This window comes from Hetaerina americana, unplaced genomic scaffold (genome assembly GCF_022747635.1).
Source record: "Hetaerina americana unplaced genomic scaffold, ioHetAmer1.1.p SCAF_7, whole genome shotgun sequence".
NCBI lineage: Eukaryota > Metazoa > Arthropoda > Insecta > Odonata > Calopterygidae > Hetaerina > Hetaerina americana.
Window position 1 is genome coordinate 52,445,124 of NW_027287316.1, and position 22,820 is coordinate 52,467,943.

Sequence of the window (22,820 nt, forward strand, 5' to 3'; positions counted from 1 at the left end):
CATCCTGCTTCAATGACCACGTTTCCGCACCGTACATAGCTACGCTCCATATCAAAGTTTTTACAAGTCGTTTCTTAATATCCTTACTCAACGTCCCTGTCATCAACTCCCTCCTCCTTGTGAAAGCCTCTTTGCCTAGCGCAATTCTTCTCCTTACGTCCCTACTACTTTGACCGTGTTGGTCCAAAACACTTCCGAGATACGTAAACTGTTCTATCTTCTCTAGTTTATGCTATCCTGTTCTAATGTTTAGCTTAGGCTTTTTCTTCCTGGAAAATCGCTTAACCTTTGTTTTATTTATACTGATTCTCATTCCATATATATCACATTGAAATTCCAATTAACTCCGCAATACTTGCAACCTCTTGCTGACTGACGAACTAAGCTTCGTCACCAGCGAACCTAACTGATTTTAAGAATTCCCCGTCGACTTTCATTCCTACCTCCGGTTCTTCCCACACCTCTTTAATCATTTCCTCCACATATAGGTTGAACAGCATCGGTGATAATGGGCAACCCTGCCCATCCAGACTTTCTGTTCCCCATTCGCACCTGAGCACCGAGTCTGAGAAATGTACAGGTTGCGGATTAACCTCCTGTCCCTCCAATCTACTCCTATTTTCTGCAATATACTCATTAGTTTTTTCCCAATTCACTCAGCATAACGCCTTTTTGAAATCTACGAAACAGACAAACATGTCCTGATTGTATTCTATACTCCTCTCGATTAGTGACCTCTTCACTGCAAAGGCATCACGCGTGCCTCTCCCCTTCCTAAGCCCAAACTGATCATTCCCTAAGTAATCATTCTCCAACTCAATCAAACAGTGCTCTGAAGTAACGGAATATGGAACAAAATTGCTGTCCTGTGAGTAACTTTTAACTTGATGGACAGTTTGGATTGGCCAGCCCTTTCTTCCTACCGTGATTGAAGGTTTGAAAAAATTATACTTTCCATAGATACCTAAATACCGCTCGTGCCACTGGTAAACGACCGTTTTTTTTAGAGAATCGTTGCCGAAACACTTTCCCAACATTTCCAACGTCCGTGCGCCACTAAATCCGTTTTTTACGCAAAATTTAATTCAAGTTCGTTGTTGCAAATTTAAATCCATTTCTGAAATTGTAAAAAATCGCCAACACACACAGAGATAGATGTACTCTTGGCTACGTAACTTTTGCAAATGTCAAGTTATGACACTAAGATTTAAAGGGAATATCAACAACAGATGTACCAATTTAACAAAAAAAAACAGAACTCAAATCGGAACGATGGGAGCGCCACACGGTGGTTATTCCGGGAACTTTTTGATCAAGGTAGTATGTCCATTTTTTAATATGCCAAGCTGGCCACTGCCACAAATGGGATACCACATGTATACCGCACACATTGATAACGCAGTTGCGGCTGAAAGGTTAGCCGTCCCTTTGAAGAATGATTCTTGGAAACGCGTATCTGCCCGCATTAGCCTTCTTTGTTTAATCACCAGGCAACTCATCCATAAAACCTTCCTCGTATATGTCCGATACAATGGAGCACTTTGAGGTCACATGGAATCCTCCAGTTGGTCCAGAGGCGGAGAGGTACAAGACATGAAGGCCATCCTTTATATCTATGGTAGCAATTACCCAGCTGTCGTAAATTCTTCATTCCGTAGTTAATGTTCGTAAAACTTCGGCTTGGTAATCCACCATAAACTTTAAGTCCATGTCGTCCGTCAGTATATATCATTTTATTGATGTCACTCACATCAGTGAGAATGCGTCCTCGTATATTTTTATTAGAATAGGATAATATTTTATTGTGCCGTTGTATTGTAAATTCGTTCATCGAAGATTTCTGCCTCAATAGGTCTGGTACTTTGGTAAATCGGAACGTAAATACTTAATTAGCAATTCTCGTTCAGTAAAAGGTCATATGACATTGGAGCGTTAATAAGTTTCATATGGATCGAAAATATGACAATTGGTCAAAGATTTGGTCTCATCACGAAATTTAAAATTTATAAGTTCCTGAAATCAAGTCTCATAATTGAAATTCAATTGTTATAGAGCAGCACTTCATCCATATGTTCACCTCTTTCAAAGAAAATTGAATCGACGACTACTTGAAAAAAAGCCGGGAAAATATCCTACGAATGCCAAATTAAGAAATATTTTAGAAGGGAGGTATGTAATTTGGTAAAAGAGTTATCGTGGAAAAGGGGAGAAAAGGTTTCTATTATCAATCGTGGTGGTGGAAATTTAACGATTTTTGCTCTTTAAGATATAAGTACAGTTGTGTTGCTGTACACCTAGTTTTGTACTCGGCAAATCCTATTGAAGTGATAAAAAAAAGTAGTTTTATTTTACTTCACAGGTAGTTGGGGATTCCTTTGAATCTTAGTTCCCCTTTTTACAAACAATAACCAGACATAAGGAAACAACATAAGTTATTCTAAAATTTTAACATCCACAGGTGCATATATATGTTAGGAGTTAAACTAACGATAAACAATTTAAGAAGAAAAAAAAACAAAAAAATCACTAAATAGACAAAGATAGAAGAAAATCTTTGTATGCGATTTTGCGACCGCATATCCTATCTTTTTCTTGGAAATGAGGGCGCTGCTGTTTCGCTCTAGAGCGGCGTTCTTCTTGGAACGCCGCTAGATCCGCTCAAGAGAAGGAGACTAAATTTGACAGTGTTGCCAAGGAGAAATCTCGTCTCGTTAAATTTTGATGAATCGAAGTCCTGTGTCTTGCGTCTCACTCGAAGGTGTGTGCAAAATACGCGATTTTCCATGTAAGATTTGAACCATAGACGATCTTTCTAGCATCTCAAGGATCGAAAGTTGACTTCCATCACACTTGCGGAATAAAAGAAATTTTTGCCCGGAGTAAGAACGTAGACCATTTGTTTGCATTACGGTATGTTTTCATCATAAATATAGCCTACCTGAGAAAGCTGTATTTTTTCTCTCCGGTCCCTGAGGAAGCGTCCCCGTGTTCCATCTGCTGCCTTCGAGTTAGAAGCCATTGATCCGGACGTGATGAGAAAGGACGAAGGTTGTCAGGGAAAAGTCGACGCATTTCTTGCCTTGCGATGGGGGCTGACTGAACAATGCGTAATACGTAATGCGTTCGTAATACGGTGCGATAATGATATTTGAATCTAGACCGCTTGCCATAAAAATATTAACAGTTGACATTTTTACGGTAAATGTAGGAAACGTGCATATTACGAGAACAAAATTTATTTTTGTAATATCGGCAGGTAGTCAGTTCTGTGGGGGGAAAAAGGGTAAGCGGGGATCTACTTGGTGATGACTGTCGATGCTTTTTTCTTCATCATAATGCTCATATTCATATCCGTTGCTCTGGGTATTTATTATGTATCTAAATACATGTTTTCTAATACATATCTAAATACATGTTTCTATCTAAATACATTACCTAGTTTTCTCTTATGTAGGCTATTAATTTCGTAACTCTTGAAACATTGCGACGATGCAATGTTTTGAAAGAAACGTGGTTTTCTCGCGTTAACTTCGCTGGGATGTAATTTAATGCAGCTGATACTCTAAGAATCGAATGTGGACTACTTATAGGGCAAAGCTAGCGTACTTGGATAAAGAGCGACTAACATCTAACGAGACGAAAATAATATTCATAAAATTGTATGTTTTAAAATTTGCATATAATCATGTTCGTACATTATTTCAAAATTAAAAGAGTACACATTGTTCTAAGTGTTATCTAATAATTATTCAGATAGCAATGTAGCTAGCGCTCCAGCAATTAGTTCTAATTCTCGGTTGTCGAGGGCCAGATATAGAAACAATCCATACAAAGAAGGGAGGTGCTGAGCTCGGAAGAACTCAAGACTCGTTTGACTAAGGGACGGAATGCTGCTAAAAAAACACCATCGCCGGCGGTCTGGACCATAGGCGTGGGAAATAATTGGGTACACTTGTCACCGCTCCACTCCAATCCCCACAGATCTCCATTGTACCCATCTCCGAAAATAATGAGAGCCAATGTCAAGGGCTCTAGTTCCAAGACTACTTTTTCTCAGACTGGAAGAAAGAAGCAAATTCAACTTCCGTTGCATTTTTTTCTCAATTTTTGCTTACACCTACCTCTAGTGCACCTTATTATTTTGTGTGATTAATCCAAATCATAAAATTCTTTTATAGGTAGAATAAGCTCGTAATATACTATGACACTCCTGCAGTAATTGGTGTTCCAAGCCGAAGGTTCTCATAAAAAAACTAGAAGTTATTATGCATCAGAAAGTATTGGTTTCGGCCAATTTCAAGACGGCAGAACAATTTATTTCTTTGGCGAGGGCGACTTTAGTAGTGTCTGTATATTATTCTATAAAATCATAGTGTTGCTTTATTGTCAAGGTTCACGTCAACCCCTTTATATTTTCATTCCTAATACGTCAAACATTTTCATAGTTTCGAAACCACCTATTTCCAAGTTCTGTTTTTCATTCGTGTAATAACTTCAAACAATTGAATGTAGATTGTGTAGATGTGTTTTCAGGCAGTAAAACGGAAATGGGAGACAGGTAGCACAGCTGTTAATCGCTTATTCCGTTTAGCTCCTGATGTGAATGCATATTTTAAATCACAACGGGGAAAACTACGGATTGGTGATTGATTAGGGAAAATATGAATCGTCTTTTTGTCATATTGAAATACGTCATACTTCCCGTTTATCTGGTAATGAATCTTGCTGTTCAATATTTCACTTATTCACCAGAAGAAAATTTTGTTGAAATATCACGTTGTCGTTAGTTGTTTTTGACTTGTATTTTTAAAGTTTTCTGTGAGGATATGAGCACAGAAAGTGGATATGGAACCCTCTCTTTGAAATGTGTGTCTAAATGAAATGTCTGTACTACCTTGATCAAAAAGTTCCCGGAATAACCACCGTGTGGCGCTCCCATCGTTCCGATTTGAGTTCTGTTTTTTTTTGTTAAATTGGTACATCTGTTGTTGATATTCCCTTTAAATCTTAGTGTCATAACTTGACATTTGCAAAAGTTACGTAGCCAAGAGTACATCTATCTCTGTGTGTGTTGGCGATTTTTTACAATTTCAGAAATGGATTTAAATTTGCAACAACGAACTTGTATTAAATTTTGCGTAAAAAACGGATTTAGTGGCGCACGGACGTTGGAAATGTTGGGAAAGTGTTTCGGCAACGATTCTCTAAAAAAAACGGTCGTTTACCAGTGGCACGAGCGGTTCAGAAGTGGTCGTGAGTCAATCGAAGATGATGAACGCAGTGGCAGACCATCGACATCGAAAGTCGGTGAAAAAATTGATAAAGTAAAAGAAATGTTGGTCAATAACCGCAAATTAACCATCAGAGAAATAGCGGAGGACTCGAACATTGCCTATGGATCCGCCCAAGACATTGTGGTTAATGATTTGGGTTTCCGTCGTGTAGCAGCAAAGTTGGTGCCAAAAGACCTCAATTTCATGCAAAAAAGAGACCGTGTTGACGTCGCAAAAGACATGATTTGCGAGGCTGAATCCGATCCCACATTCATCAAAAGGATCATTACTAGAGACGAGACGTGGGTTTATGAGTACGACACGCAATCCAGACATCAGGCAAGTGAATGGCGTTCACCAAATGAGCCGAGACCAAAAAAACCACGTCGTTTTCAGTCAAAAAAGAAGGCAATGCTGACGGTTTTCATGGATTACAACGGTGTAGTGCATCATGAATTTTTGCCAGACAGTAAACAAAGAGTATTATTTGGGCGTTATGAGACGTTTGCGTGAAGCAATTCGCCGAAAGAGACCAGAAATGTGGGCAGAAAACTCGTGGATTTTGCACCATGATAACGCACCGTCGCACAGTGCTATCATTATTCGTAATTTTTTGACGAAAAATGCAACAAATACCATCCAACAGCCACCGAATTCACCTGATTTGGCTCCCTGTGACTTCTTTCTGTTCAATCGAGTTAAAAAACCATTACGGGGAACGCGTTTTAGCAGCCGAGAGGAAGTAATGGAAAAATCGCAGGAAGCACTGATGGACATACCGAAAACCGAATATAAAAAATGTTTCGAGGATTGGATCAAGCGCTGGCATAAGTGTGTTGCAGTCGATGGGGATTACTTTGAAGGGGACAATATAGATTTAGATGAATAAACTTGTATTTTTAATTTTCTGAATAAATTCCGGGAAATTTTTGATCAAGGTAGTATGCTTGAATACCGCTAGAGGCACATAATTTTTCATCCTTTATCTAAGAAAGAACAATACGGTGTTCAATTCATAGAGAAATGAAAAAGAAAATAGCAGATCCTAAGTCCACAAGTGGTTTTGAGTCCCGAATATGAGACTTTGCGGGGTCATTCATAGTGACTGGTACCGTTTGTCATTCATCCTTGCTTTTTCGCACTAAAAGTATACAGGTGTACAATGTGGATAGACGAAAAATAAACCTCCAATTTCTTCAGCGAGTAATCGAATCACAGTTGATTTAGAATACACTGATGGAACTATGAGGAAACTAGAATATTAAGTCCTACTCGAAGAGGTAAGATTGATTTTTTTAAGACTGAGTTTATTTCAATCAAAAAGATACGGTACGTACAATGCTTTATGAACTAATAAAAATAGCTAAATAAAAATAAAGAATAAAATAAGTATATTTTCGAAAACACCGCATTAATTATTTAGGATAACCCATTGTAACCGATAACCGACATGTAATTAGTCGGGAGAAGCTATCTTTCAGATTGGCAAAACATAAGAGAAACATAGCGGTAACATTAAAAATCGCCAAGGCTTTTCGAGTGAAATAAAATTTGTGACTTGGGTGCCTCAAATATTCTCCGCAATAAAACCCCATCGATATAACACTAGTCGGCTTGGAAGACCGTGGCGGATTGTTCCGGTCCCCCGGGTTTACTTTGTTCTCTTCCATTTAAGCGCTCAGACTTAGGGACCTCGAAGCGACGAATCCGAGAAAAGCTCTCGAGCACGTTTGAGAAAATTTAAGTACATAAAACGCATATCCAAAGCTTATATTTTTATCTTCAAACAATAATATCAACACAACAAACTACCGTCCAAATCGCAACCCCGCCTAGTATGTGTAAGGGAGGATTATTCGTCGCACGCCTCAGACATCACTCCAGTGTCACGTTACATATATCGTACGTGTTTAGCAACCAAGACCACGAACACCCACAAAATTCTTTCAACTCCGATTTAAGAAAGGTGAGGTGATATTTGAAGTCCTCAGATCCGTGTAGTACCGTATGGATAATTTCTTACGCAAACATTTGCCCTATAAAATCGTTCAAAATTTGTAAGACAAAGTTTGAATAAAAACAGGACTAAATACATACTATCAGTGTGGGTCACCAGTTAATAACGGTTAAGAACACTTTTATAGTGATACTCAATACACCACTCAACCTACTATAATGAAAGAAGAAACAACCGTAGCGTCATTATATTTTACTTTCTCACAATTAATAATTCAGTATCAACCCACCTTTGAGTTATCAAACCTTATTTCGAGGAATTTAATATGGAAATTACTATTAAGGTTTTTGACCAAATTTAGCGAAATGAGGACTTTTAGAAATTCGAATTTTTTTTTATATTTTGGGTGTAGTCCCAATCCGCTCCGGTGCTATTCGAGCCAATGACTGCGACTTGATGAAATTTCCATACAAATTTCATATTAGAATGACTCGCATGATGAAATCGTATAGGAAATTTAGGAAAAGTTGTTCGGAGGGGTTAGGTTGGTTCAGGGCAGACCATTTTCTTCATGCAAGCATCACGAGAAGGCAAGATAGTTAATAACAGAAGAGAGTTGCTGTGTGGACTGGTGACGAGGTGATAATAGGCGATAATGCAACGCAAATATGAATGCGATCTGGAAGAAAGATGCCACGTAAATTTTTATTCCCGAGTGGAAGGAAAATCTCTTTCAGGACGTTGCAATTATATCCATTTTCTGTGAATAACAATTGTACGAAAAGACGCCGCAAGAGTCGCATACAAGTTAGATGGTATAATTTATTCGAACAAAACTTTGCACATGATCGGTGTGACATGACCTAATCAAGCATTACCCAAAGAACACTAACGTGATCTAACGCGTTAAATACCACAAAAAAACACAAATATGTCAACAATGGCAGCAATTGAAATGAACTAAAGCGTATCTTTTTTACAATGAGAACGTGTTGTGATCACAGCACACAGCAGATTTCCCGCACCAAATACCGTTTTTGAAGAGAGAAAAAAAACATTGATTTGCCAAAGATAAAAGGATAACTGCAGCAATATACGTAATTACTTAGCGATGACCGATAGCTAAAGCGCATTACAACGAAATCACACTTTTTGATACGAAATACCGATCAGCTGAAATCATCGACGAAAGTGTCATAAAGGTCAGGTACATGTATTTTCACAAAGCATTCGCGAAAAGATCACTTTAAGGTAATCTAATCCGTTTCACAGTGCATTCAATTTTTCTAAATTACCGTAAAGAATTCATTTCAACCAGTCAATCGTAGTGCCGCTCGGGTCATTCTGTTCAATTTCTTTCCTAAAGCTTGTCCTCCAATAAAGGAAGAGACAAGAATGGGTTTACTATGTAACTTTTCAAACGAAAAGAGTATTAATTGAGTGAAATGGCGTCCCCCGTTCACGAATTTCTCGGTCAACACCGACTTTTCTCGAACCAAAGACCTTCACGCACGAACTTTGACAATAATGAAAGCTTCTTCGCACGAGAAATGTGAGTTGAAAAGATGCAATACAGACGGAATCTGTTGAGTGATGATCGTCAGATGGAAGTAGATTAAAAGAATCGCGGAAAATTAATCTAATAGAATATGGGCATAAATATATGAGTACACGGTCTCGAGCTCCAAAAAATTTAGATATATGGTTTGGCAACATCTTACCCTGACATCGCTTAAAGAAATGGTCATAGGAAAATTAAAACAACGAGAGCCGTGCCAACAAATAAATAAGGTGCGGATGACTGCATTTTGAATCGGGTGTGACTGATTAACATTCACGCAAGATATCACAAAATGTCCTTCGATGCAGCAACTTCTGACAATCTACGGATAATTTCCTAACTTTGCGATACACCTAATGTTTTTCTCTTCAGGGTGGCTACGAATTTCCAGTCCCGACTTCCCCAATGAACATGCAGTCCTTTTTCCGATTTTGCACCCAGGCGTATGGAATCTGACTGTATATTATGTTTATGTGGATCACTCAGCATGCCACTCGAATCACTGAAGTCGGCTTGTCCATAGTTTCACATGCGTTTTTGATAGGACCTGCTCGCGCGATTAACTTATCTCACAACTAAGAGTAACATCGCCCTTATCGGGAATACCCGATTCAAATATGAAATTTTCAACTATACAAAAATTCGGTAATTTTCTCCATTTGGTCCATAAGTTTTGAAGATGACTTTCCGACTCTTGCCAATTTCCTCGCCATTCTGATCTCGTAGAAAGACAACTCGTAATTATCTTTCAGTCTGTACTATTGGGCGTCAGGATCAATTCAACACATAAAGAATAAGTACGTCTCGGAAGGCTGGTTTTTTCCTCCTCCAACGTAGGCCCAAAGAGTACTGACCGCACCCATCTCGAGTAAACAAACGTATTCATTTTATCAGACCATGATCGTTTATCAGAAAATGGGTTGTTTTGTCACTGCAATACACTGGCTTACGAGCACGAGCAGAATTATCTGGGAAGGGCAAAAAAAAGTTGCCCTTTTATTGTCCCAATTACGCTTCAATATTCCTGGCTACATCCAATACAAATGACATCAACACTTTCCTCAGGCTGCACGAAAATATATATGTACTTCGCCAATACATTACTTTGCATGACAAGAGAATGGAACCATAATAAAAAAATTTAAAGGAATAAGAGAGACTTTCATCCAACATCCACGGCCATTCTAGCAATTTTCTCAAATAGCTCTGTCAATGTTTTCGATTCATACTCTTGAAACGATCGATCCCAAACTCATTGGTTTTATGACAACACTTATTCTGTAATAGGTCATGAAATACGTTGAATGGTAGCTTTATGGATACCAAGTGAACTATTTTTTCCCAGGAATTGTGATCTCTGGGATATCGCACAAGATTAAAACGAGGACGCATGAAAAATATTTGCCCGCGATATCCAAGGTAAAGCGTTACGGTAGAGAGCAAATACAAACAAGACTGAATGCCATCGATATGGATGCCCATTTTTACTGACTTGGCATGGTTTTCGAGCCAAAAATTAAAAATGTGAGCATTAAGCCTTGAAGCTTAAACAGAAGCAGAGTTCGTATGCCCTGACTCCACAAAAAATGCCGTTAGGGGAAATTTGAAAAATGCGACGCATTCTTAAAGTGACACTGTTCAATACGGCCGACTTGAATTTTCCTGCACGCACCTTATTCGCTGGCTGGTACAGGTTTGAATTTTGCTTTAACGTGATGCAACAGACTTTCGAAAATGCGTGTGACACGAAATAATATCAGCGGCCTAAACCCTAACAACCGGCGCACATCACTCCAATCTTACCATTCCATGACCATATGCTTGACGTGAAATTACTTCCAAGGAAATTTAAGGACTCGTTCAACGTAATACCCTAACTAGCGCATTTTCTCCGCCGGTTATGGATTAAGCCTCTTGGGCATCGTGATTACCGGTTAACCCGAGGGATCATTTGCTCGAATACCCCCGGCTTGACAGTGGTGTTCTCAGGCGACTTGTTTTCCCGATAAAAATTAGGCACAATGAATTACGACGCAGGCCGCAAGAGCAATTAATACCCATTAACTAGATAATATTTGGGATTCAGGGGTAAAAAACTCGGCAAAGCCTCATCTATAATTTATGTATAGCTTTTCAGTATGCTTTCCCTAATTTTAAGACCTGTCACCCATTTATTCGATGGAGTGTTACTATATATATTAAACTAAGTCAAAATGTTATGTTATTTGGCTTCACGCCCACCACTGATAACTAATTACTTGAAAACAATGCGAACTTGAGAAGGTATACCCAAGACCTGTATATTCATCCGGAAGAATGTATTCTCAAGCAGAACAAACTGACACGAATGGCGTAAATATGCACTCCTGTATATGTCGACATTCAAATACAAAATTTCCATTAAACAATCTAGGGTCGTCCTGAACACGAGAGGGGTATTTATAGTAATTTTAGTAAGGATGTTATTTGAGATGTGAGATATACTTCTACAAGATCGCATTCTGATATCCACTACCATCACCATCATACAAAAATGACGTCACAGTTATGACATTTTTCTTAACGCAAAAACTACTGCCGCTAATGCTACCTGCTTGTTGCAGACAATGGGTAGCCGCAATTTTAACAGTACCATTAGGGCAGTACTCGCGGCCCTTGTCGTGAATTTCGGAACGTCCTCGAAATCTCATTATCAATGAAACGGGACGTGGGAATCCAGTGGGTAGACGGTTGACTACTGACCGGAGGGCCCGGATTCGAATACCGGGGACGCCTTTTGGGACCTTCTGTTTCACCCTAGCTGGGTGAATTTCGCAGGGCATATCTTCCACAAAAATATAGGTGACACAGGGTAAGGAACTGGCCCCCCTACACAGATATCTGAATTTCACTCGACGTTGGGCTTAGTACCAGGAGTACAGGTGAGCTTCACCTTCCCCTATCAAACCGACATTCGGGTTGATAACCGCAGTTTAGGCGTTAACGGCCGATAATGCCGATACATTGAAATAGTCGAAATAAATTTCGATTGTTTACAGATTGATAACTACCGTTGAAAGTGTGAAATTATATTTCTTGTAGTTCTTATCACTTGAGAACATGCATTTGATTGAAGTCCAGAAGTCATGCATCACATTTAATTCACTGGAATGAACATAGCTGCATTTCATGATTACGAAAAAACTGATCGAATTTTACACTAGATAAGTAAAAAAACGGAAATTTTAAGTGAAAATTCAGCAATTCGAAAAATGAAAAAGTAGTCCTGACCCATACATGCTCTTAATTCTTCCAGCAGAAGCATCCACGACGTACATCTACTGTGTGTACATACGAGAACGATAACATATGAACTAGAAAAAGCCTGACAAGATATAACTTGATCTTAAATTAAGTACAATAGCAGTTCTCACTGATTATTTCAGATATGATCACTGAACTTTCCAATTACATCTTAGTGCTCATAAATATCATCCCTACAAAAAAACGCAAAGATATCTACGGAAGAAATCGAGTACGCTGTTTAAAACATTCATTTACATCTTAAATACACACAATGTTGGACAAAAAAATCGGATGGACGGTCTCCGTAATGAGATATATGACTGCTAGGTATTATTGATCTCCATCAGAAATTGCAGGTCAAAATCAATGATAGTTCAGGAAAATGACTAGGAAAAAATGAATTGAGGATTCAACAATTAATCAAACATGTTATATTTAAATTATCTTCAATTTTATGACATGAAAATTTAAAGAGAATCGATATGCATCCGCAAGAAAAATGTTTCTTAGACCTTCTCCGTTGAAAAAAAAAGCTCATTTCTCAATTACGTTAAGTCATTTCTTTCCACCCCAGCAATGTCCTATGCACAATGAAACATTAATCACATATATTTCGAGAAAATAACTGATAATATTATGCATGGGGAAAATTTATTAGAGTCGGCTAAATGGAAGCAAACCCTTCATAAGTGGCATTTTTTATTAAAGAAGCAACCCTCCCTTAAATTGTCACGGTACCTCTTGAGACATTCTAAATGTATTAATGATAATTGAGGGTATGCCAATAAATTTGCAACCGTTTAAATCTAATCTACATCCTAATATTTTAAGCCAGAATACGAAAACGAATTACAAAGAGTAAAATAAATTGAAGTTCCACATAGTTTTTTTATTTACTCGCTGCAGTAGACGCTTCCGGGAAAAAATATTACATTATCTTCACCTAGAACACGTGGGGGAATGTTATGCACAGCAGCACTAAAACATGCACGGATGTAGTATTATAATAGTCCTAATAATATCAATATTTCCATGAACAATTGATGAAACAACAAATACAACTTCATTCCAAGTGCAGTACGGTAGGTACTACAAAATTATATAGTAGTCGACGAAGCTTATTTTTCGTCGCCTGATAGTCTGATCAGTTTCCTTGATGTGACATCTACAGTGGACATTTCAGCTAATCGTTCCCAACTTATTTAAATGCAGTACTAATAATTACGACGCCTGATCTTATCCTAAGAAGCTAGATAAGCAAAAACCACAACGTAGACTTGTTTATGAAAGTATTAGGGGCTATCAAATGAAAACCTAATGGACGAACACACTATAGACCAATCCGCGCGCCAACGAGGACATAGCCCAACAACTGCGTGCACCTGTGAGTCATCACTGTGCAGTTCTCCTACCACAGTGATGGCAGTATCGATATGTAAAAAGCTGGCCAAGCTTTTAGCGGACTGTGTGTAATGGCGGGTGTTCGGTTTTCAGTTGACAGCCCCTTATATACGAGGGTCATCCGGAAAGTAGTACCCGTTCGTGAATTAAAGACACAAAAGTAAATATTAACAAACATAAAAAATTTTATTTGAAAGAGGATACTTTAAACTACTTCTCAACATAATCTCCAAGCAAATTAAGGCATTTTTCATAACGTGTGACAAGTTTCTGTATTCCTGCTGCATAGTCCTTCGCCGCCAGCTCATTGAGATACGCGAGGGACCCATCTTGCACAAATTTTTGCATAATGCAGATGGTGTTTAACAATTTCATGAACAATTGTTCGAGAAACATTGGGAAAATGCTCACAGATGTCATCAATTGTGACGCGCCGATCGTTCCTCACGAATTCGTCAACTGAGCTCACCAGTTGGTCTGTAATGACAGACGGTCTCTCCGAACGCTCATCGTCGTGTGTGTTCCCCCTCCCCATGTTGAAGTTGCGACACCACCGCCGAACAGACGACTCGTCCATTACATTGTCTCCATACACCTCCTTTAATTGGCGATGAATATCACATGGGCGAACGTTTCTTGCATTGAGGAATTTAATCACTGCCCTCACTTCACAACTGGCGGCGTTCTCAATTTTTTTAAACATTGTAAACAATCACAGAAACAACACAGGCAATGCTAGCGTCACGCAACTTGGCTCAGAGAAGGCAGACAAGCCACTGAAGCTATCTGACCTCGTCCAGCGGCTACTCGCGTCGTCAGCACTTCATGCGGCACGAACGGGTACTACTTTCCGGATGACCCTCGTATAAACTTCGATACATTTCAAAATATTTTGTTTCCCTCTCCATGGCAATGGTTACCTAACTTTTTGCTTCCCACCGTCTTCCTAAAAATTGCAAAAACAAAGTATTCCGCCCCTTTCCAAGCACATATTTAGAAAGGCAGGCTGAATAATAAATCATGCATCGCCTAGAAAACTACCGCACCTAGGGAACCACAGCCCTCGAACTGAAGAAAATCAATCTGACAAGAACACGGTTTTACAGGAATGTATGATAATTTTCAAAACATGGTTAACTTTGTGAAATGAAAGTACTACTTAATCGCTAACACTAAGACGAGGAAATCGGTGCGGCTGCCCTGGGTGATGATACGATATGCCCACAAGAAAAAAACATAAGGGATAAGATTCCTCATTCAAATACTGTTTCCCATTTAAATGGTCCACGTTTCATTGGGTCACCTACCAAAATATCGACTTTGTCATTAACAATTTACCGTGCTGAGGGCAAGTAAAATAGAGACTTAATTACAGTTAGTCTTCAAAATTCCATCTAAAACGCCAATATTGCAATTATTACTAATGAAAAGTTCAATAATGTAAGGTTAACTTTTGTTTACCAAACTTGTCTAAACGAAGAGGCGTGCATGCGGAAAACATTTTAGTGAGACAGATGAACATTTTAGTTTGTCCGAGTTATGGAACAGACTAACTATGGAACTATGTATCGGACACACCACAGCAGAAATCTTTTCAAGCCCTCAAGAAAGATCAAAGGACAATGCCTTGACCAGAAGAATTCGGTACAGAAGAAGTTTTAACACCCTAGAATTGTTTATCAGTCTAAATCCATTGACGAAATGTCAGGTTAACTTCTATGTCGTCCCCATTGCAACCATGGCAGGTGAATGAGTACGTTTTCTTTACACTCCAATAGCTCACGGGATAGCAGAAACTGACTCTTAAGCAATCGTTATACACATAACGACTTTTAGGATTTAATTCGGATACTAGTTTTCCACACATATTAGTCAAATAGTTATACATCGAACGATGAAAAACGAGAGAAAATAAATTCTATGTGAATTAAGATTCTGGAATGTTTTTTCACTTCAATCGTTACAAAATGTCTGCGACTGCCGAGGAATTCCAAGTCTTCCCGGAGTACAAGTGACCAAAATGACCTTCGCACGGGCCAAGAGTCACGTTTCCACACAATCACCATTGCTCCTATCGGCCTCTGATACCCTCTGGTCCTTCGCGCTAATTTTTTATTTGTTTCAAGGTCTCCGGCCTGGTAAACCCAAAGGGGAACAGCCAGAGCTGTTTCCACCACGAAGCTTAAAGTGACTACGGGCTCATCGCTGCAGAAAACATACCATAAGGATATAAAAAACATACCATAAGAATAATAAACGCACACTTTCGAAAAGTTCAATTTTTTATCTTTTGTCAAAAATGACAGTGTTATCGTTCTTTATGAACGCTGAAAAAAGTCACGGCTTACCTTTATCGGATGGAATTCTGTTAGTTTTCATATTCTGACGAATCTGTTCGAAATCATATGCATATTTTTAAGTGTAGTATACCACATTTATTTTAAAGATATATCCTATAAATATTCGTATTCATTTTTCTCCACGAACGCCAGATCTGATATCAGTATAAGAGGCTCTTAAGTTCTTTACGAACATCTAATTGTCCATTCAAGACGACCATAATCGCTCAATCCCACGTCTCTTATAAGATTTAAATTCTCGTGTTATTTGACCTGAAACCTGATTGGTTAATATCCTCTATTTTTGTAATGACTAGACGTTGATGTGAATAACCTTAAAGTTGTTCACTTGTCTGAAAAACATTTGATTCTTCGGGACACTTCTAACATGCAATTCCTTCATAATTTTTGGAGTTGCGAGATAAAGAGGCGTGACTACCATCATTCATTTTTTTAAATTTCATGATATATTCATCGTCAAACTTCACATTAAGAGATTAATACAATGTACAAAGGTTAATGCAAAGGCAGCATCCACACACTTCTTCGCGATATTACACTTACTGTTAAGACTGAGACATACAGTTAGTATTTATTTATGGGTCTTATCTTTTTGCATGGCCAAAGCCATTGGCTGTGTATTATACAGGAAACACTGTAAATGGGAAAGCTATAGTTTGAACATAAAGTGGTAAAAAGAGGAAAATAAAACACGTGAAGGCAGAAGAGGTCAAATCAAGATGGCTGGCTATGCACGCTCGTACGCATAGCAAAATCCAAACTTTGTAAATATCACGTGAAAGGGGCGAGGCCTATAAGAAAATTTGCTTTAATAAATATTTTCCAGCTACCCTGGACATGTGATACTACATGCATACTAAGAATTTTAAGTGATTAATCCAATGATTTATCTGTGTGGTACTCTTATCGTGACTTTGGCATTCGAAAAATACAAAATTTTACTCACCAAGATCCGACAAGCTGACTTTCTCCAGGAAAGGGTCCGCGACAGGTAACTGCAAAAAGAAAAGATATGTCACATTACAGATCAAGAAACTCAGCTATTGTTAATCATTCTTTTTATCGCTAATTGAATCAACCGAGGCACACAATACTCTAATGGCAAAGATAAGGAATAGCGGGAAGCATCCAACTCTTTTAGCAATGGATGAAAGTGCTATCGCTGGGCTTTTTAAAGGTTGAGATTAAAAATAGCAGATTGGGATAGGAAGGCTAAAGAGTGAGACTTTTCATTCCGACGCGAGATAAGGCAGGCAGACAAAACACATATGACAATGTATTTAACTAGAAATTAGATAGAAGACGAGCCTACACTATCCAGTAGCTCAAATCAAATACCTCGGCAAAGCCTGTACTTTCTAAATGACAGTACACACATTGATTTTGGCTGAAATATAGTAACCGTTTTCTCACTCATAACAGATGTTATTCCAGATTATATAATATGTTAATGGCAAGAGACACATTGCGCTTAGTCTATAATTTCAGGAAATATGCTGCGTCAAGAATTACCATATAGTTTTGTCATGAAAACTGACAGAAAGAGTTGAAACAAAATAATTCCAAGTGCAGGTAGATGAGGCAAACCTTAGGTTCTTGCAAATTTCTGAAATTAATCACAAAGTAAAGTATTCGTGTAGCTAGCCCTTCGAATAAAGCAATAAGCCATAGCACAACAGCACGCTTGAATTGAAGGCTTTTAACTCGTCAAGTGAGGAGAAATGAATGCGTCATCGTCAAATTAGTAGATCGGAACGTCATTTCCATTAGGCTCGAGGGCACACGAATAACGAACGTGCAGTAAAATACGGTGGTTTCGATTAGTAAAAACAAGACCCGTTTGCGTTTTAAAATATTCATTCACCCGATAACACGAAAAAGGCAGTGCTTCCTTTCTTGGCATCTATGCAATTAATGTTGGAACCAGACCCAAGGTACAACTCGTAGAACTTTTCGCTTCCAGCGTAAAAGCAATTGGCATTAATTGCTTCGAGAGCGGCTAATAAAGGCCCTCTAAATCCATCGATACATAAAAAATAAATAGCAATTATCAGTTTCTCAACATACGTATAGGGCAACAGAGAACTTGAAAGGAAGATAAAAGACAAATGAGCAAAGCGGAACTACAACGTTCAAGTGCTTTTAACGCACAATGTTTATCCATGATGGCGACAGAACCAGTTTTAAATTCCGCGGGGAAGTGAAAGAGAGACCATAGGAAAAGTGCTGGAAAAGATATCTCGGTAAACTCAATGGCGATCACGAAAAGACCCGCCACGCAACAGGTACTTCGCCGTCAGAGAGGTGAAGGTTGAGATGTTATTCCCCAAGATCACTGTCGTTTTCTTCAAACGTTGTAAACTAGATTTTTGGGCCAGCATTAAATTCAACAGATGTTCTATGAACGTCTGCTCAACCGCCTTCACTTTTTTCGACGAAATCACGATTCCACCCGAGTGAATGCCAAAAAAACTTCACTCTCCCGATTCCATTTCCACAATGATTTACTAATACGAATTTTCAGTTTACTGTACCTCACATGGCCGTTAGATTCGAGTAACTTTCCACTACGTGCATACTGACCATACTATGATGACTATAAATGACACAATAACTTTCTATTGGGAAGAAAGGGTACACCACCATTATGGTTGGAGACTCTTTCGATGAAAAAGAAACATAAAAAAGGCAACATCGTAATGCTTTAAGAGAACCAAATACTCAAAGAAGTAAAAAAGAGATACTATTCCCAATGAATATTCTGCGGATATTAAGTGCCCCCCCCCCTCTACTTCGCGCCACTCTCAGCCAGTGACGGTTTATGACTAAACCAATTAACTAAAATATTTAAGTCAAAGAGATCTTCATTCAAATAAAGAGAGTTACACGAATATTTGGATAAAATAAAATACCACCTCTCGATATACGTGTAGTTATGCCATGTAGCATGAATACATATTTCTCCGGGAACTTTCATAATAGTGCCAGATGTTATCACGCTGCCGTCATATGCATTTAAATGAACATCATCCTGTGATGATTATTCACGACCGCGAGCGGTCAAAAACGAAACAAACCACAGAACTGGGGTACGACCAAATTCGCTGTTTCAGTGAGGCAACTACAGGAAATAACTATTGCGGTTGACGCGTAATTAAATAAGAATAGCAACGAGCAAACCGCGCATGAGTTATGGAAGAATTATACGAACTTAACGCTGAATCGTTTACATTACCAAATGCATGACATTGAGCCTCCCATTCAGCCACTAACCCACAAATTGATTAGCCCAAAAATGATTCCAATAATAGAAAGTACTAAGATTTACAACATCGATGAAAATAAAATTCGCAAAATATATGATATTTTTCCGAGTTGATTTCACGCGATATGAGCTCATGGAACAGAACTGTACATTTCACAGATTCACTCAATCGGAACAAAATACACATTTCATGGATTGACTCGACAATCTTTGTAGTTCAAGCGTATACGTCGACACCCCTTGCTTTAGGAGTTAAGATAAACAATACTATGGTTCTCATTCTCGCTGTCTGAATAAATTTTCCCGCGTAACTCTATTAATGATACACGAACAAGAACACAGGATAAAAACTCAGACGGTTTCCGATACAAAAAATCATTCAAAATATAGTGGATATATCCCTACAACAAAATTTGGAATTTTTTAAGCATGACCTGGAAGTCACGAAACACTTTTTGGATTGCATACCACTGAATAAAAGTTAAGTATTGTGGTCATTTCCCACAGAAAATACAAAACCTTCAACTTCTTGGCTAGTCTTCTCAGCATTTCGAGGAACGAGATAGTCCGCAAAAAAAACCTAGCGTCAATTTAAAAATCGACAGAATTCCTTCGGTAAATAACTTGACACCTGATGTGAAATCGTGCACCAAAGTTGCTAATGCACTGATAGTAGAAGATCTTTGGGGAATGGTCGTCGAACTTCACGCATCACCGGTTTCACTGACTGATAGAGGGGACTGGGTCGCCTTCTGCCGTCGAATTTGAAGCGGGACAGTCGCGGATATCAGTCTTAAAGCATGAGATTTTCAAACGCTGGAAATTAATGTCGCCAGACTGGGTCAAAGTTCCAGCCTATAGAGCACCAGATAGTTTCAACCGAATGAAGACGAGATCCAAAACATGAGAGGAAATGAGAGGCATGAAAATAAATCTTCCTAAATGAAAAGCGATAGTTCGAAAAATAAAGCTCATTAGGGGCAAGACCAAAGCAAATCAAAAAACCATCGAAAAAGTTGTTTTATTTGATTTTTTCGACCAAAGCGTCACCAAAATAAACGAACGACTATGAAATTTTATTTTAACACAAACTTCAACCACATTCCAATTCCATAACGCAAAAATGCGCAATAGAATCATTATATATCAACTAAGAACTCGTAGGAGTAATGTACTGAATTCGGATAACGTCTCAGTTTACACTTTCTTTGGGGAATAAATCTCTCATCGGCCCAATTAATATTTCATAGGTCTTACAGCCTGCTGGATCGAAAATGTATCCAGCAGTTATTTTAGTTGAGTATAAAATTAATGCGAGTGAACGTTCGGATGGTGAGTTTACCCTGGTCGCAGGGCAACGGGAAAATCTCAGTACTTCCAATACAATGATTACTGTGGAAAGTTATTATGATAAAAACTACTGTGTTTCAAATAACACCACTAAAATAAAGATCACCTATCCACTCTATTCCACACACTGGCCGTTAGCTGATACCGTTGCGAATAAAACGCACGCTTCTATGCACACTGTTAAAAAATCGTAGTCTTGACGATAGGTCGAAGTAAAATTTTAAAAACCCATTGCTTATAACACACTTATAACACTACTCCTTACTTTACACTTAAACTTACACTTCGGAATACACTATTCCCAACTTTCCGAATGAACACCACGGTATATTTGTCTCCGTTCCGATCACTAAATATGTCCATTGCTTAAAATACAAAACAATCTTCAAACATCACTCACTACCTTTATCAACCAAAGTCGCAAGTGACTTTCTATCTCACCATCGTTATCTACAAAATCGGTTCATCGATAAACTGATGCCGCTTTATCTCTTCATTACTACGAGATTTTTTATTCAGATTTTTCTACAAAATGGAATTCTTATCTCCTTCAAGTGTATTTGATTAAAAAGATACTATTTTCGTCCAAATAGTTTTAACAATAAATGCGACGTAATATTGCGATACGATATTTGAATTTTCAACAAGCACACTATTATCTGATTAGTACACTTATTTACAAGAAAGTATACTGATAATAATAAGTATTAAATTTCGTATCAACCTCTCTTAATTAACAAACTACTAAATAATTCAAATTTAAATTATAAACTCATCCGCTGTCCTTCGGAAAAATGATCCTTTGTGCATATAGAGTTTGGAAACGTGTATGAAGGAAAAACATGAACTTTATTAATCTCTTAAAAAAAACATATTTCCCTTTCATTACTTGAAAATTTTTGCGTGATTCATAAGGGTGACTTAGACAATAATTTATAAACAAGTACATAATGATACGTAAAACACACAAGTTCAACCAATTTTATACCTTTCCACACGACAAATAGGCATTATCGATATTTCATGTCTATAATTAAAATTGAAATAATTCGTTTACGTTTAATTGGAATGAACTCAATAAAACAATTCCACATCCATCAATGAGGTGTAAACTCGAACGACAACCTACACATGCCACGGAAAATTTTTTATGCACTTATCATGAAGTTCCAAAATGGCAAGGCATATGAACGGCTGGCAATTTTGTTTTTTGGGAGCCGGTTTTTTGCCGGAATTTTTCCAGATCTTAATCTTTCCCGCTGCGTTGCCAGTCGGCGTAAATACCGGCCATCGTCTAATCCCAATTGAAGTTACGCATTCGTCGAAGTAATCTGGGCGAGTGAATTACGGTGACGTCGCTAAATATTGCGATTGCGTGATGCATTGATCACACGAGAGCAATATTTACCAATTTCATGGCCGAAAAAGAGGGAGGGGGAGTAAGTGTGACGTTCGTGGGAGTGTATTTGACGCCAAGGAAGCTATCAAAAAAATTACTCCACTATTTTTCATCATTTTATGCGAACGAAACGAGTACGCTTTTTAAGTGTTGCATCATCTTGATTTTGTCTTCGAAGTTTGCTCATTTGATGAATCAGGAGAATCGATTTCTCGAAGGTACCATGGCTAGGCCTTGAGGACAAGTTCTCTCATGTCCCGATGCGTTATACTAGGAGGATGCTACCAGGCCCTTATCAATAAAAAAAGTACATAGACTCGCTAAAGCAGGTTGACAACAATCGGCAATCAATTTGACCATTCGTTTAGAAACTGAAGTAATTGATAAAACCTTTGGCCTTAAACAACGATATAACTTCATTTTGTGGAAACAAAAACTGTTAAATACATCTATGCAATATGTAGGTAACGCTTCGTTTTACTGACGCCACAACGTGTTTGAAAAACAAGGAAAATAAACAATTTTTTCTCAACAAGGTTTTCAAACAAAATTATTTGTAATATCTAGGCATCAGGGTATCGGTATGAGCACACCCTGAATTGTAATTTGGATTTTTGTCCTGATGCATTAATGTTAAAGGGCAATCCAATCAGGCACACCCGGTTTACCCGCGGAACAGGAGATACGCAGACTGGAATGTTGGAGAGTGGAGTGACTTTTGTCACGCAGTGTACATTCTGTAGTCGATATGATTTAGTTTGACATTAGAGAAAGAAACTGAAAGCCCTATTAAACGACATCTAAATTTGTATGCAATCATAAAACTTGCGGTTTAACCCTTTAATTCCTTTCACGATACCTAACGTTTAAAGTTTTTCCTCTGACTGAAGATTTTTTATCCTCTTTCAACTGTACATCTTTTGCAATACAAGATCTTTAACTTGGGGAGGGTTGTATTTACAGATGAAG

General features: G+C 38.2%; 1 protein-coding gene across 7 annotated transcripts in view; it reads right to left on the reverse strand.

Annotated features, from left to right (window-relative positions):
• SNF4Agamma (SNF4/AMP-activated protein kinase gamma subunit) overlaps positions 1-22,820 on the reverse strand; it is a 426,140-nt gene that overhangs the window by 25,641 nt on the left and 377,679 nt on the right. For all 7 annotated transcript variants that reach the window (XM_071595645.1, XM_071595647.1, XM_071595648.1 and 4 more), the window contains one exon: positions 16,784-16,832. In XM_071595645.1, the coding sequence (XP_071451746.1) occupies positions 16,784-16,832 (49 nt within the window). The remainder of the gene's footprint in view (positions 1-16,783; positions 16,833-22,820) is intronic.